The sequence below is a fragment of the Anticarsia gemmatalis genome, unplaced genomic scaffold (assembly GCF_050436995.1).
Source record: "Anticarsia gemmatalis isolate Benzon Research Colony breed Stoneville strain unplaced genomic scaffold, ilAntGemm2 primary ctg00000050.1, whole genome shotgun sequence".
Classification (NCBI taxonomy): domain Eukaryota; kingdom Metazoa; phylum Arthropoda; class Insecta; order Lepidoptera; family Erebidae; genus Anticarsia; species Anticarsia gemmatalis.
The window spans coordinates 1-15,521 of record NW_027466807.1 but is presented as its reverse complement, the minus strand read 5'-3'; the positions used below and the strand labels follow the sequence as shown (position 1 = coordinate 15,521).

Genomic DNA, 15,521 nt, shown 5'->3' with positions numbered 1-15,521 from the left:
GAATCAAAGTCTATCTATTTATCATAATTATCCTATGATAATGAATGACTGTTTCTGTTGCAACATGATTAAAAGTCAAACACACACAAAACAAACAACAACAGAGAAAAAAAAAAACAAACCCCACGAACGAATAGATTTTTTAATAATTATATTATTAATTAATAAACGTAATAAGTATGATAATATATAGTATAAAAGTACAATACATTATATTATACTATATGGCAACAATTATTATTATATACGTCATCTTCCCAAATTCCACTATTTAATTTCATTACCAATACCGTAACTTCGATATAACCACAGATTACAAAAAAGCTCAAAAGTGCTAGATCACAGGGCCGTAAAACGGAATAACAAAAAAAAAATATACGTCATCTCAGCCAGATTCAAATACTTACCAATGTTTTTTTTTTTTCTTTTTTTTTTTTGCGTACCTATGTCAGTTGTAGTAGTAGCAGTTAGTTGTAGTTCATAATTATGAAATATCGATAACTCATTAAATAAATATTATCATATGGCATGTAGGTGCTGATTTAAATAAAAAAAAATAATAATAAATGCTTAATAGTGAGTACAGTTTAGTTTATCCACGTGTCAACAACGTATGTATTTATAATTACAAAATATGTACACTCTTATTATGGTATGTAAACACCGATACAATAAAATAATTAGGTTATAATATTTATTTCATCTATGTCAGTCGTTCGCAGAACGCAAATATATAAATAAATAAAAAATCTAACGATAAAGTTAATACATTTAATAAGTGAATAATATATGTATACCTATTAGATAAAACACAAACAAAACATACTTGGCTTAGCATTATATTATATTGTGAGAGTGTGTGAGTGTTTTTTTTTTTTTTTTAATTTATTTTTAATTTTTTTTTTTTTTTTAAACAGCCTTAGCCAGTATTCTGTACCGCGTCGATCGCCCCCCGCCCTTTCCGCGCTCCGCGATGTGTAGCTGCCGGGCGTGCGTCAGCACTGCGTCGAGCTTACAGAGACCGCATCGGAGCGCTCCTATTGGCCCGTCCGACGGCGCGCGCTCCCTTAGGTCGCCACCACCGCGCGGCGAGAGCGCCGATAAATAAGAGCGGCCTCTCTGCAATTTCGAATCACAATCCAACCGCTCACCGTGCCGCACGGATCGAATTTTGCGCTCTGTATTGTATTGTTGTGTGATTGTTGAATCGCCGCACCATGCCGCCCAAGACAAGTGGTAAGGCCGCCAAGAAATCCGGCAAGGCCCAAAAGAACATCTCCAAGACCGACAAGAAAAAGAAGAAGCACAAGAGGAAGGAGAGCTACGCCATCTACATCTACAAGGTGCTCAAGCAGGTCCACCCCGACACCGGTATCTCCTCGAAGGCTATGTCGATCATGAACTCTTTCGTTAACGACATCTTCGAACGCATCGCCGCCGAAGCGTCTCGTCTAGCCCACTACAACAAGAGGTCCACCATCACATCGAGGGAGGTGCAGACATCCGTGAGGCTCCTGCTGCCCGGTGAGCTCGCCAAGCACGCCGTCAGCGAGGGTACCAAAGCTGTCACCAAGTACACCAGCTCCAAGTGAGCACAGCGTGTGCTTGCACTTGTACCGCCGCCACCGTTGCGCTCACCACATACACCTACCTATGTGTTGCGCACAAACAAAAGGCCCTTTTCAGGGCCACAAATATTTTCATATACAATTTAACATACAAAATGTATGTTTCTGTTGATAAACATGTCAAAAGTCAAACAACAACAACAACAACATAAAAAAAAACCTATCTCCGTCACTCCCAGTCGCTATCCTTTACGATCTGCAACGATTAAATTTAATACACACAGAAAAATAGTAACACAATGGAATTATATTATTGACAAAAACAACAATACATATATTATTTATATAATATAAAGTATGATGATAATAAATATAATAATATAATGACACTTTGAAGCTCCACGACCAGAGTACTATACCCATATCGTACATAATAATATTGCCTGCCTAATATTATTTTAAGTACTTCAATAAAATTCAAATAGTTGTCATTCAATGTTATATGGGAAAAAAAAAGAAAAAAAAAAAAAAGACGTTTATCATAGTTTGACGTTTATCAAGTTACTAAACTGCAAATAGTCGATGGAGAAATACAGTGATAGGTGTAATGTTTATAGGTGATGAACGGTATACAATATTATGTACTTAAATAAAATATTATAAATACTTACTTAAAAATAACAAAAAAAAATAATGATAATGGTAAGAATAACATATAGGTATAACGCATTTTGTTTCATGTTTCGTTCGTTCAAATAGTTGTCATTCAATGTTATAAAGAAAAAAAAAAAAAAAGAAAAAAAAAATGACGTTTATCATAGTTTGACGTTTATCAAGTTACTTATAGAATAATAATATAAACACGTACACACAATATAATATATTATGTACGCTTTAAAATAAAGGATTTATACGAATTTAGAGAGAAAATTCCAAGTGAGTTCGCCGCGGCCGGTTCGCGCTGTCGGCCCGTGTCGATCGTATAAATACGAGTGGGACGGGCAATGCGCGTTTCATTCCCGCTCGCACAGTCGCGCCGTTCGCACCGCACGTCGTTCGTTCAGGTTCAGTTTCAGTACAATTCAATTCAATTAAGAAATGGCGCGTACCAAGCAGACCGCTCGCAAGTCCACCGGTGGTAAGGCACCGAGGAAGCAGCTCGCCACCAAGGCGGCCCGCAAGAGCGCACCGGCAACCGGTGGTGTCAAGAAGCCCCATCGTTACAGGCCCGGAACCGTAGCGCTCCGTGAGATTCGTCGTTACCAGAAGAGTACCGAGCTGTTGATCCGCAAGCTTCCGTTCCAGCGTTTGGTGCGTGAGATCGCTCAAGACTTCAAGACCGATCTCCGTTTCCAGAGCTCCGCTGTGATGGCCCTGCAGGAGGCCAGCGAGGCTTACCTCGTCGGTCTCTTCGAAGACACCAACCTTTGCGCCATCCACGCCAAGCGTGTCACCATCATGCCCAAGGATATACAGCTGGCGCGCAGGATCCGCGGAGAGCGCGCCTAAGTGCAGTCAGTACTATCGAGTACTGCAGTTGGCGTGTACAAGGCGGTGTGCGATATATTGTTGTATACACCTATTAAGTATACACTTGTATTGCCGCTCAGCCGAATACCAAAAAGGCCCTTTTCAGGGCCACACATGAGTCATATATTTTTGTAATAAAATATGTTTCTGCAACTAACATTAAAAAGTCAAACAAACTATTAATTAACACACACAATATACCTACCTAATATCTAAATACTGCAAGTATGGTCCCCATATAAATATAATAAAATAAAATATAGCAGTTGCAACATGATATCATCATTCCTGTACAAGCTATAAAGATGCAGGCCTACACACAATATACATAAGTCCATCATATTTGACAAATTACAATATTTACTGGCGTGGTACATACAGCTACATATTATATAATATTACATATTATAATAGAGACAGTACATATAGGACGAAATAGATCCTAAATACAAAATGGTCGAATTTCATTACCTACATTACTGTACTTATACATTTTTTTTTTTTTTTTTCTTTTTCTTTTAACCAGACAGACACTCCTTAAATAATACTGATCGTGTATTGTATGCTTATAATAAATATAGATAGGTACCTACTGCTGAATGATGATAAAAATTATCAAAATCTAACAACCAATTTAATATAGGTACCTAAAATAATACTTTTTTCTTTTCTTTTTTTTTTTAAATCAATATTATGATGTTATACACTGCTAACCATATTATAGGCGGTGTGTTATAATATTAATAAATAAATATTATTTGATTAGTTTATATAATTAAGTAAATAGTTGAAATTTACTTTTTTTTTTTTTTTTAAATATACATATACAATAATATCAACTAAAATGAGGCAGCAAGTCGCACACGGCCCGCCAAAACAAAACAAACCCTGCGCGTCCGAGTTCCGACCGACCTATCGACTAGCGAACGAGCGAGCTCGAGCGAGCGCCGCAACGCGTATATAAATGAGGGGCATGTACTGGCCCGTGCACCCAGTCGTTCGCCAGCGCTCGCCCGTTGAACAACGTGCGCGCGTCACTTGTCTGTCTGCTCAACTCAACGTCACAACACTAAAGAACAAAGAAGATGACCGGCCGCGGAAAGGGAGGAAAAGGTCTGGGAAAGGGAGGAGCCAAGCGCCACAGGAAAGTGCTTCGCGATAACATCCAGGGTATCACGAAGCCCGCCATCCGTCGTCTCGCGCGCAGAGGCGGCGTCAAGCGTATCTCCGGTCTTATTTACGAGGAGACTCGCGGTGTGCTGAAGGTGTTCCTCGAGAACGTGATCCGCGACGCCGTCACATACACCGAGCACGCCAAGAGGAAGACCGTCACCGCCATGGACGTCGTCTACGCGCTGAAACGTCAAGGCCGCACCCTGTACGGTTTCGGCGGTTAAGCTGCTTCTGCTCGACGGACGACGACACACACACCCGTCCTCCAGCCGGCACTGTCGCAATTGCGCATCGCTCGTTGAGCGTACGCGTCATATGTGATAGCGCTAATAAAAAGGCCCTTTTCAGGGCCGCATACGATTCATATAAACTATTATAAAGTTTATGTTTCTATAATGAACACACGATAAGTCAAACTCTCATACTATACTACATAGTAGTATACTGTATACAGTATACTATACACGTACATAATAATAATATATGAATAAATTCACTTCACCTACTAACGCTAGAACGCAACGTACCGAGTAGTTTACTATAACATAATCATCAATATTATATGAAACGAATAGAGTATAATACACGTACGTAGGTAACCTACCTACCTATATAATGTGTTATGATAAAATCATTGATACTGGTGTATCTCTCTGTCAACTTACTTATGTACAGCTACTACTTGTTTGAAGTTATGAGTGAGTATGTACATATATTACAAAAATACAATATTTGTAATCAGAACACTGACTGACATACCTGGATCGTCTCTCTGCATTCGACTGCGTTTCTTCTTAGTTGATGCTACGTTGCGACGTCGAATGTCCTCAGGGCTCAGCCTCAGCCTCAGCTCAGCTGCTTACCGGTAACCTGAAATAGAAATATCCGTACAAATTACAAATAGGTACATAGTAATAAATAACATGCAAGCATTAATAATAGGTATTAAGATTAGAATTAAAATGTTTCGAGTAACATTTAAATAATAGAGAATATAAACAGTTTAACACTAACTAACGTAACTGTATGATAATTAAAATAATAATTGTCATATTGATATATTATGGTATGTGTACATGTCAACATCAAAGTAATGTTGTTGTTAAAACTTACATACATATTTAGACAAATCGAACTAAATAGAAAATTTTATGCATAATATTAATTAATTCATATTTGTGTGTGTGTTTAATATTGTGTTCAAGTAAGTGTTGTGTTGTTGGACACTGGTACATAATAATAATTAATAGCTGTAACTGAGAGCACTGCCTAAGGGAATGAATCTACTAAACTTACACGGGACACGGGTGTCTGTCTCCGTACCGTGTACCGTGTGTGTACGTACGGCGAGAGATTGAGCGTGTGCATAACGTGATTATTCGTCTATTGGCATGTTGAATTGCATTATATGCACTTTCACATTGTTTAATATAGTATTTTGTAATTTTATATTAGTTTATTAAACGTTATACCACCAGGTCTGACTCGCCCGTCCTTAAGTGGTATAACGCTTTCGTGTTTTACGAAGGTTCACTTTTAATCGTCTAATACGTTCGACCAAAGTGTTAATACAAATGAAATGTTGATACGTTTCAAGCTCGATATCCTCCTTGTTGATTTATCGACCGTTTACAACTGAAACGTTGTGTTTTATAGAGAAAAATACATTTTGAAGTGAACGCGAGGTATGCCAAGTAGACAGTATGGATTATAATGGTGAGCGCCGGCTCGATCGTTCGTTTTATGCGATATCTATCGGTACCGGTAGATAGTCTCGTTCATTATGTATACGAAAATACAATAAACGAGTGTGGTTACATAACAAAAATATAATAAATTTGTATTTAATTAGATACGTGTTAGTGAAAAGTATGAAGTGTTCATACGAGAAATCGTCTCGCGACAGAATGGCCCTCGTTACGGTAAAGTCTCGAGGTAGCTAATCGGGTGGCAAGTTGCGTATAGTGGCGACATCTACTACGATAGTCGAAGTCTCAGATCGAACCTCTCTTTCACACTCGCGTGAACACGTTTGTTTGATCGTTCTCTCTCTCTCTCTCACTTACTTACTTACTCTCGCAATCAATCTATCAACAATCAACAATGGCCGATACAGCAGTCGCCGCCGAAGCTCCCGCTCCCGCTACACCAGCAAAGAAACAGGCAAGACAGGCGGGCGGCGCTAAGAAACCTAAGGCGAAGCCTACGCACCCGAAGACGTCCGAGATGGTGAACAACGCTATCAAGGAGATGAAGGAGCGCAGCGGATCCTCGCTGCAGGCGATCAAGAAGTACATCGCCGCTCAGTACAAGGTAGACGCCGAGAAGTTGGCGCCGTTCATCAGAAAATACCTGAAGAGCGCCGTCGAGTCCGGCGCGCTCATCCAGACCAAGGGCAAGGGCGCGTCCGGTTCGTTCAAGCTAGAGTCCAAGTCGGCCGCCGCCAAGAAGCCGAGCGCGAGCGCCGGTGCGGGCAAGGCAGCCGCCGGCAAGGGTGCAGCGGCAGCGTCGAAGGCCGGCAAGAAGGCGACCGCCTCCGCCGCCGGCGCCAAGAGCAAGAAGGCCACAGCCGCGTCCGCGTCTGCCTCCGCATCGCCGTCCAAAGCCAAGGCTTCGGCCGCCGCGAAGGACAAGAAGGCCGCCGCCGCCGCGAAGAAGAAGCCCGCCGCCAAGAAGGCCGCCGCGCCCGCCAAGGCCAAGGGCGGCGCCGCACCCAAGGCTAAGAAGACCGCGAAGCCACCCACGAAGAAGCCGAAGGCGCCCAAGCCCAAGAAGGCCGCCGCTACGCCCAAGTCCAAGCCCGCCGCGAAGAAGGCAGCCGCAGCCAAGAAGTAAATATCACACACGCCGGCCGCAGCCAACGAGTGCGCGCGCTATACACGCGCGGGTGCGGTGCATGGTCGCGCTACACCGTCGTCGCGTCGTCGGTCCCGCCGCGCCGCCGCCGCAGCATCAGCAGCAGCAGCAGCAGCAGCAGCAGCAGCAGCAGCAGCGGCAGCGAGCGACCCGCCACCGGGTCGCCGTCGCAGCAGCCGCGAGCCTCACGGCGGCGTGCGTGACACACTCGCTCGCCACTACCAAAAACAGCCCTTTTCAGGGCTAACAATATATTCATGAATCATGTACAAACATACATATTCGTTTCTGATGCGTATACAGAAAGTCAAACAAACTAACCAACCAACTACTAACAAAACAATAAACTACCACAGCTATGTAACCAACCAACTAACTAACTAACTAAGGTATATAACACGAGAGAGATAATAACAACAATAATTATAATAATTGTATAGCTATGCTATGATAGTCGACGACGAATCAAACAATACACGAACCGACGACGTTACCTATGCCACCCTACATGACATGTGAGTGGTTAACTCGTAACGTAACTATAATTTCAAAACACCTAGAATATCATACACTATAACTAGCTACTACATAATACCTATATACAGCTAACAGCTTATCTGAAATAAAAAACTCACCCAAAGCCGCCGAACACATACCTACGAAGCACACGATACGATGATGATGACGATGACGATGATATTATATCATTATAACGGCACACCGCAACACAAACACAAACACAAACACACCCTAGCTTCCCTAGGTCACTCGCGAGTACCTAGATACTCGTAAATAATATAAATGTATTAGCTCTAATCACATCGCGATGCACATTGCAATTTGCACGCCGCGTACGTTACTCACTCACAATTCAAATTATTATAACTCTCAAGTGACATTAGTGACACTACGATATTGCAATTGCACCGACTACCTACACTCACCTACACGAGAAAAAAAAAAAAAAAAAAACACATTCATAAATATTTTATTAGTTACTGTCAAAATCAAACTGACAAGTGACGACGCCCGACTGCCGGACGAAAAAAAAAAAAAATTTTTTTTTTTTTCTTTATTTGTATTGATATTCTCATCATTATACTAAGCATATATATTATAAGTACATTATACATAAATCATAAATCTATAATTCATAAAATATAACGTGGAAATGGCGCGAAAGTGCCGCGCACGCGCAATAGCGGCGATTATCGTGTTGTTTTCTCGCCCGTTTCGTTCGTGAGCGTCGACTCCGCTCCCCGCCCGACGGTTGCGCGCCAGCGATCGCGTATATAATAAAATGCCCCTGCTGTTGGCGAGTCACTCTACAACGCTTACTCGCTGCGCGCGCACACGGTGTTAGCTGTGTGTTTAACTTTGTTTTCAAATCTTCAATTTAAAAACTCTTCAACATGTCGGGCCGCGGCAAAGGTGGCAAAGTCAAGGGAAAGGCAAAGTCTCGCTCCAACCGTGCCGGTCTTCAGTTCCCCGTCGGTCGTATCCACAGGCTCCTGCGTAACGGCAATTACGCCGAGCGCGTCGGTGCCGGTGCACCAGTGTACCTGGCCGCCGTCATGGAGTACTTGGCCGCTGAGGTTCTCGAGTTGGCCGGCAACGCAGCGAGGGACAACAAGAAGACCAGGATCATTCCCCGTCACCTTCAGTTGGCCATCCGCAACGACGAGGAGTTGAACAAACTGCTCTCCGGCGTGACCATCGCCCAAGGCGGTGTCCTGCCGAACATCCAGGCGGTCCTGCTGCCCAAGAAGACCGAGAAGAAGGCTTAAAACCACCGCCTACTCCTCCTCCTCACACCCGACGCACTTCGTGGGAAGATATAATGATACGTTGCTGTCGTACGACCAAGACGACGACGACGGCGGCGTGCATTTTTCTTACAAAAGGCCCTTTTCAGGGCCACAATATGAATCAAAGTCTATCTATTTATCATAATTATCCTATGATAATGAATGACTGTTTCTGTTGCAACATGATTAAAAGTCAAACACACACAAAACAAACAACAACAGAGAAAAAAAAAAACAAACCCCACGAACGAATAGATTTTTTAATAATTATATTATTAATTAATAAACGTAATAAGTATGATAATATATAGTATAAAAGTACAATACATTATATTATACTATATGGCAACAATTATTATTATATACGTCATCTTCCCAAATTCCACTATTTAATTTCATTACCAATACCGTAACTTCGATATAACCACAGATTACAAAAAAGCTCAAAAGTGCTAGATCACAGGGCCGTAAAACGGAATAACAAAAAAAAAATATACGTCATCTCAGCCAGATTCAAATACTTACCAATGTTTTTTTTTTTTCTTTTTTTTTTTTGCGTACCTATGTCAGTTGTAGTAGTAGCAGTTAGTTGTAGTTCATAATTATGAAATATCGATAACTCATTAAATAAATATTATCATATGGCATGTAGGTGCTGATTTAAATAAAAAAAAATAATAATAAATGCTTAATAGTGAGTACAGTTTAGTTTATCCACGTGTCAACAACGTATGTATTTATAATTACAAAATATGTACACTCTTATTATGGTATGTAAACACCGATACAATAAAATAATTAGGTTATAATATTTATTTCATCTATGTCAGTCGTTCGCAGAACGCAAATATATAAATAAATAAAAAATCTAACGATAAAGTTAATACATTTAATAAGTGAATAATATATGTATACCTATTAGATAAAACACAAACAAAACATACTTGGCTTAGCATTATATTATATTGTGAGAGTGTGTGAGTGTTTTTTTTTTTTTTTTAATTTATTTTTAATTTTTTTTTTTTTTTTAAACAGCCTTAGCCAGTATTCTGTACCGCGTCGATCGCCCCCCGCCCTTTCCGCGCTCCGCGATGTGTAGCTGCCGGGCGTGCGTCAGCACTGCGTCGAGCTTACAGAGACCGCATCGGAGCGCTCCTATTGGCCCGTCCGACGGCGCGCGCTCCCTTAGGTCGCCACCACCGCGCGGCGAGAGCGCCGATAAATAAGAGCGGCCTCTCTGCAATTTCGAATCACAATCCAACCGCTCACCGTGCCGCACGGATCGAATTTTGCGCTCTGTATTGTATTGTTGTGTGATTGTTGAATCGCCGCACCATGCCGCCCAAGACAAGTGGTAAGGCCGCCAAGAAATCCGGCAAGGCCCAAAAGAACATCTCCAAGACCGACAAGAAAAAGAAGAAGCACAAGAGGAAGGAGAGCTACGCCATCTACATCTACAAGGTGCTCAAGCAGGTCCACCCCGACACCGGTATCTCCTCGAAGGCTATGTCGATCATGAACTCTTTCGTTAACGACATCTTCGAACGCATCGCCGCCGAAGCGTCTCGTCTAGCCCACTACAACAAGAGGTCCACCATCACATCGAGGGAGGTGCAGACATCCGTGAGGCTCCTGCTGCCCGGTGAGCTCGCCAAGCACGCCGTCAGCGAGGGTACCAAAGCTGTCACCAAGTACACCAGCTCCAAGTGAGCACAGCGTGTGCTTGCACTTGTACCGCCGCCACCGTTGCGCTCACCACATACACCTACCTATGTGTTGCGCACAAACAAAAGGCCCTTTTCAGGGCCACAAATATTTTCATATACAATTTAACATACAAAATGTATGTTTCTGTTGATAAACATGTCAAAAGTCAAACAACAACAACAACAACATAAAAAAAAACCTATCTCCGTCACTCCCAGTCGCTATCCTTTACGATCTGCAACGATTAAATTTAATACACACAGAAAAATAGTAACACAATGGAATTATATTATTGACAAAAACAACAATACATATATTATTTATATAATATAAAGTATGATGATAATAAATATAATAATATAATGACACTTTGAAGCTCCACGACCAGAGTACTATACCCATATCGTACATAATAATATTGCCTGCCTAATATTATTTTAAGTACTTCAATAAAATTCAAATAGTTGTCATTCAATGTTATATGGGAAAAAAAAAGAAAAAAAAAAAAAGACGTTTATCATAGTTTGACGTTTATCAAGTTACTAAACTGCAAATAGTCGATGGAGAAATACAGTGATAGGTGTAATGTTTATAGGTGATGAACGGTATACAATATTATGTACTTAAATAAAATATTATAAATACTTACTTAAAAATAACAAAAAAAAATAATGATAATGGTAAGAATAACATATAGGTATAACGCATTTTGTTTCATGTTTCGTTCGTTCAAATAGTTGTCATTCAATGTTATAAAGAAAAAAAAAAAAAAAGAAAAAAAAAATGACGTTTATCATAGTTTGACGTTTATCAAGTTACTTATAGAATAATAATATAAACACGTACACACAATATAATATATTATGTACGCTTTAAAATAAAGGATTTATACGAATTTAGAGAGAAAATTCCAAGTGAGTTCGCCGCGGCCGGTTCGCGCTGTCGGCCCGTGTCGATCGTATAAATACGAGTGGGACGGGCAATGCGCGTTTCATTCCCGCTCGCACAGTCGCGCCGTTCGCACCGCACGTCGTTCGTTCAGGTTCAGTTTCAGTACAATTCAATTCAATTAAGAAATGGCGCGTACCAAGCAGACCGCTCGCAAGTCCACCGGTGGTAAGGCACCGAGGAAGCAGCTCGCCACCAAGGCGGCCCGCAAGAGCGCACCGGCAACCGGTGGTGTCAAGAAGCCCCATCGTTACAGGCCCGGAACCGTAGCGCTCCGTGAGATTCGTCGTTACCAGAAGAGTACCGAGCTGTTGATCCGCAAGCTTCCGTTCCAGCGTTTGGTGCGTGAGATCGCTCAAGACTTCAAGACCGATCTCCGTTTCCAGAGCTCCGCTGTGATGGCCCTGCAGGAGGCCAGCGAGGCTTACCTCGTCGGTCTCTTCGAAGACACCAACCTTTGCGCCATCCACGCCAAGCGTGTCACCATCATGCCCAAGGATATACAGCTGGCGCGCAGGATCCGCGGAGAGCGCGCCTAAGTGCAGTCAGTACTATCGAGTACTGCAGTTGGCGTGTACAAGGCGGTGTGCGATATATTGTTGTATACACCTATTAAGTATACACTTGTATTGCCGCTCAGCCGAATACCAAAAAGGCCCTTTTCAGGGCCACACATGAGTCATATATTTTTGTAATAAAATATGTTTCTGCAACTAACATTAAAAAGTCAAACAAACTATTAATTAACACACACAATATACCTACCTAATATCTAAATACTGCAAGTATGGTCCCCATATAAATATAATAAAATAAAATATAGCAGTTGCAACATGATATCATCATTCCTGTACAAGCTATAAAGATGCAGGCCTACACACAATATACATAAGTCCATCATATTTGACAAATTACAATATTTACTGGCGTGGTACATACAGCTACATATTATATAATATTACATATTATAATAGAGACAGTACATATAGGACGAAATAGATCCTAAATACAAAATGGTCGAATTTCATTACCTACATTACTGTACTTATACATTTTTTTTTTTTTTTCTTTTTCTTTTAACCAGACAGACACTCCTTAAATAATACTGATCGTGTATTGTATGCTTATAATAAATATAGATAGGTACCTACTGCTGAATGATGATAAAAATTATCAAAATCTAACAACCAATTTAATATAGGTACCTAAAATAATACTTTTTTCTTTTCTTTTTTTTTTAAATCAATATTATGATGTATACACTGCTAACCATATTATAGGCGGTGTGTTATAATATTAATAAATAAATATTATTTGATTAGTTTATATAATTAAGTAAATAGTTGAAATTTACTTTTTTTTTTTTTTTAAATATACATATACAATAATATCAACTAAAATGAGGCAGCAAGTCGCACACGGCCCGCCAAAACAAAACAAACCCTGCGCGTCCGAGTTCCGACCGACCTATCGACTAGCGAACGAGCGAGCTCGAGCGAGCGCCGCAACGCGTATATAAATGAGGGGCATGTACTGGCCCGTGCACCCAGTCGTTCGCCAGCGCTCGCCCGTTGAACAACGTGCGCGCGTCACTTGTCTGTCTGCTCAACTCAACGTCACAACACTAAAGACAAAGAAGATGACCGGCCGCGGAAAGGGAGGAAAAGGTCTGGGAAAGGGAGGAGCCAAGCGCCACAGGAAAGTGCTTCGCGATAACATCCAGGGTATCACGAAGCCCGCCATCCGTCGTCTCGCGCGCAGAGGCGGCGTCAAGCGTATCTCCGGTCTTATTTACGAGGAGACTCGCGGTGTGCTGAAGGTGTTCCTCGAGAACGTGATCCGCGACGCCGTCACATACACCGAGCACGCCAAGAGGAAGACCGTCACCGCCATGGACGTCGTCTACGCGCTGAAACGTCAAGGCCGCACCCTGTACGGTTTCGGCGGTTAAGCTGCTTCTGCTCGACGGACGACGACACACACACCCGTCCTCCAGCCGGCACTGTCGCAATTGCGCATCGCTCGTTGAGCGTACGCGTCATATGTGATAGCGCTAATAAAAAGGCCCTTTTCAGGGCCGCATACGATTCATATAAACTATTATAAAGTTTATGTTTCTATAATGAACACACGATAAGTCAAACTCTCATACTATACTACATAGTAGTATACTGTATACAGTATACTATACACGTACATAATAATAATATATGAATAAATTCACTTCACCTACTACGCTAGAACGCAACGTACCGAGTAGTTTACTATAACATAATCATCAATATTATATGAAACGAATAGAGTATAATACACGTACGTAGGTAACCTACCTACCTATATAATGTGTTATGATAAAATCATTGATACTGGTGTATCTCTCTGTCAACTTACTTATGTACAGCTACTACTTGTTTGAAGTTATGAGTGAGTATGTACATATATTACAAAAATACAATATTTGTAATCAGAACACTGACTGACATACCTGGATCGTCTCTCTGCATTCGACTGCGTTTCTTCTTAGTTGATGCTACGTTGCGACGTCGAATGTCCTCAGGGCTCAGCCTCAGCCTCAGCTCAGCTGCTTACCGGTAACCTGAAATAGAAATATCCGTACAAATTACAAATAGGTACATAGTAATAAATAACATGCAAGCATTAATAATAGGTATTAAGATTAGAATTAAAATGTTTCGAGTAACATTTAAATAATAGAGAATATAAACAGTTTTAACACTAACTAACGTAACTGTATGATAATTAAAATAATAATTGTCATATTGATATATTATGGTATGTGTACATGTCAACATCAAAGTAATGTTGTTGTTAAAACTTACATACATATTTAGACAAATCGAACTAAATAGAAAATTTTATGCATAATATTAATTAATTCATATTTGTGTGTGTGTTTAATATTGTGTTCAAGTAAGTGTTGTGTTGTTGGACACTGGTACATAATAATAATTAATAGCTGTAACTGAGAGCACTGCCTAAGGGAATGAATCTACTAAACTTACACGGGACACGGGTGTCTGTCTCCGTACCGTGTACCGTGTGTGTACGTACGGCGAGAGATTGAGCGTGTGCATAACGTGATTATTCGTCTATTGGCATGTTGAATTGCATTATATGCACTTTCACATTGTTTAATATAGTATTTTGTAATTTTATATTAGTTTATTAAACGTTATACCACCAGGTCTGACTCGCCCGTCCTTAAGTGGTATAACGCTTTCGTGTTTTACGAAGGTTCACTTTTAATCGTCTAATACGTTCGACCAAAGTGTTAATACAAATGAAATGTTGATACGTTTCAAGCTCGATATCCTCCTTGTTGATTTATCGACCGTTTACAACTGAAACGTTGTGTTTTATAGAGAAAAATACATTTTGAAGTGAACGCGAGGTATGCCAAGTAGACAGTATGGATTATAATGGTGAGCGCCGGCTCGATCGTTCGTTTTATGCGATATCTATCGGTACCGGTAGATAGTCTCGTTCATTATGTATACGAAAATACAATAAACGAGTGTGGTTACATAACAAAAATATAATAAATTTGTATTTAATTAGATACGTGTTAGTGAAAAGTATGAAGTGTTCATACGAGAAATCGTCTCGCGACAGAATGGCCCTCGTTACGGTAAAGTCTCGAGGTAGCTAATCGGGTGGCAAGTTGCGTATAGTGGCGACATCTACTACGATAGTCGAAGTCTCAGATCGAACCTCTCTTTCACACTCGCGTGAACACGTTTGTTTGATCGTTCTCTCTCTCTCTCTCACTTACTTACTTACTCTCGCAATCAATCTATCAACAATCAACAATGGCCGATACAGCAGTCGCCGCCGAAGCTCCCGCTCCCGCTACACCAGCAAAGAAACAGGCAAGACAGGCGGGCGGCGCTAAGAAACCTAAGGCGAAGCC

The 15,521-nt window shown here is 41.1% G+C and overlaps 8 protein-coding genes across 8 annotated transcripts; all 8 read left to right on the top strand.

Moving 5' to 3' along the window:
• Positions 1-124: 124 nt before the first annotated feature.
• On the top strand, positions 125-1,717 carry LOC142986977 (histone H2B). Its single transcript, XM_076135531.1, has one exon. The coding sequence runs from the start codon at positions 1,218-1,220 to the stop codon at positions 1,590-1,592; it is 375 nt and encodes a 124-aa protein (XP_075991646.1). The 5' UTR covers positions 125-1,217; the 3' UTR covers positions 1,593-1,717.
• A 776-nt stretch (positions 1,718-2,493) lies between these two features.
• LOC142986972 (histone H3) lies at positions 2,494-3,216 on the top strand. The gene has a single exon (XM_076135526.1). It carries the CDS (start codon positions 2,667-2,669, stop codon positions 3,075-3,077), a length of 411 nt encoding a protein of 136 aa, XP_075991641.1. The 5' UTR covers positions 2,494-2,666; the 3' UTR covers positions 3,078-3,216.
• Positions 3,217-4,100: 884 nt separating this feature from the next.
• Positions 4,101-5,002, top strand: LOC142986980 (histone H4). Its single transcript, XM_076135534.1, has one exon. It carries the CDS (start codon positions 4,184-4,186, stop codon positions 4,493-4,495), a length of 312 nt encoding a protein of 103 aa, XP_075991649.1. The 5' UTR covers positions 4,101-4,183; the 3' UTR covers positions 4,496-5,002.
• Positions 5,003-5,180: 178 nt separating this feature from the next.
• On the top strand, positions 5,181-7,346 carry LOC142986970 (uncharacterized). Its single transcript, XM_076135524.1, has one exon. The coding sequence runs from the start codon at positions 6,375-6,377 to the stop codon at positions 7,104-7,106; it is 732 nt and encodes a 243-aa protein (XP_075991639.1). The 5' UTR covers positions 5,181-6,374; the 3' UTR covers positions 7,107-7,346.
• A 1,062-nt stretch (positions 7,347-8,408) lies between these two features.
• On the top strand, positions 8,409-9,041 carry LOC142986976 (histone H2A). The gene has a single exon (XM_076135529.1). It carries the CDS (start codon positions 8,540-8,542, stop codon positions 8,912-8,914), a length of 375 nt encoding a protein of 124 aa, XP_075991644.1. The 5' UTR covers positions 8,409-8,539; the 3' UTR covers positions 8,915-9,041.
• Positions 9,042-9,177: 136 nt separating this feature from the next.
• Positions 9,178-10,770, top strand: LOC142986978 (histone H2B). The gene has a single exon (XM_076135532.1). It carries the CDS (start codon positions 10,271-10,273, stop codon positions 10,643-10,645), a length of 375 nt encoding a protein of 124 aa, XP_075991647.1. The 5' UTR covers positions 9,178-10,270; the 3' UTR covers positions 10,646-10,770.
• Positions 10,771-11,560: 790 nt separating this feature from the next.
• LOC142986974 (histone H3) lies at positions 11,561-12,268 on the top strand. Its single transcript, XM_076135527.1, has one exon. The coding sequence runs from the start codon at positions 11,719-11,721 to the stop codon at positions 12,127-12,129; it is 411 nt and encodes a 136-aa protein (XP_075991642.1). The 5' UTR covers positions 11,561-11,718; the 3' UTR covers positions 12,130-12,268.
• Positions 12,269-13,226: 958 nt separating this feature from the next.
• Positions 13,227-13,760, top strand: LOC142986981 (histone H4). Its single transcript, XM_076135535.1, has one exon. It carries the CDS (start codon positions 13,230-13,232, stop codon positions 13,539-13,541), a length of 312 nt encoding a protein of 103 aa, XP_075991650.1. The 5' UTR covers positions 13,227-13,229; the 3' UTR covers positions 13,542-13,760.
• Positions 13,761-15,521: the final 1,761 nt, after the last annotated feature.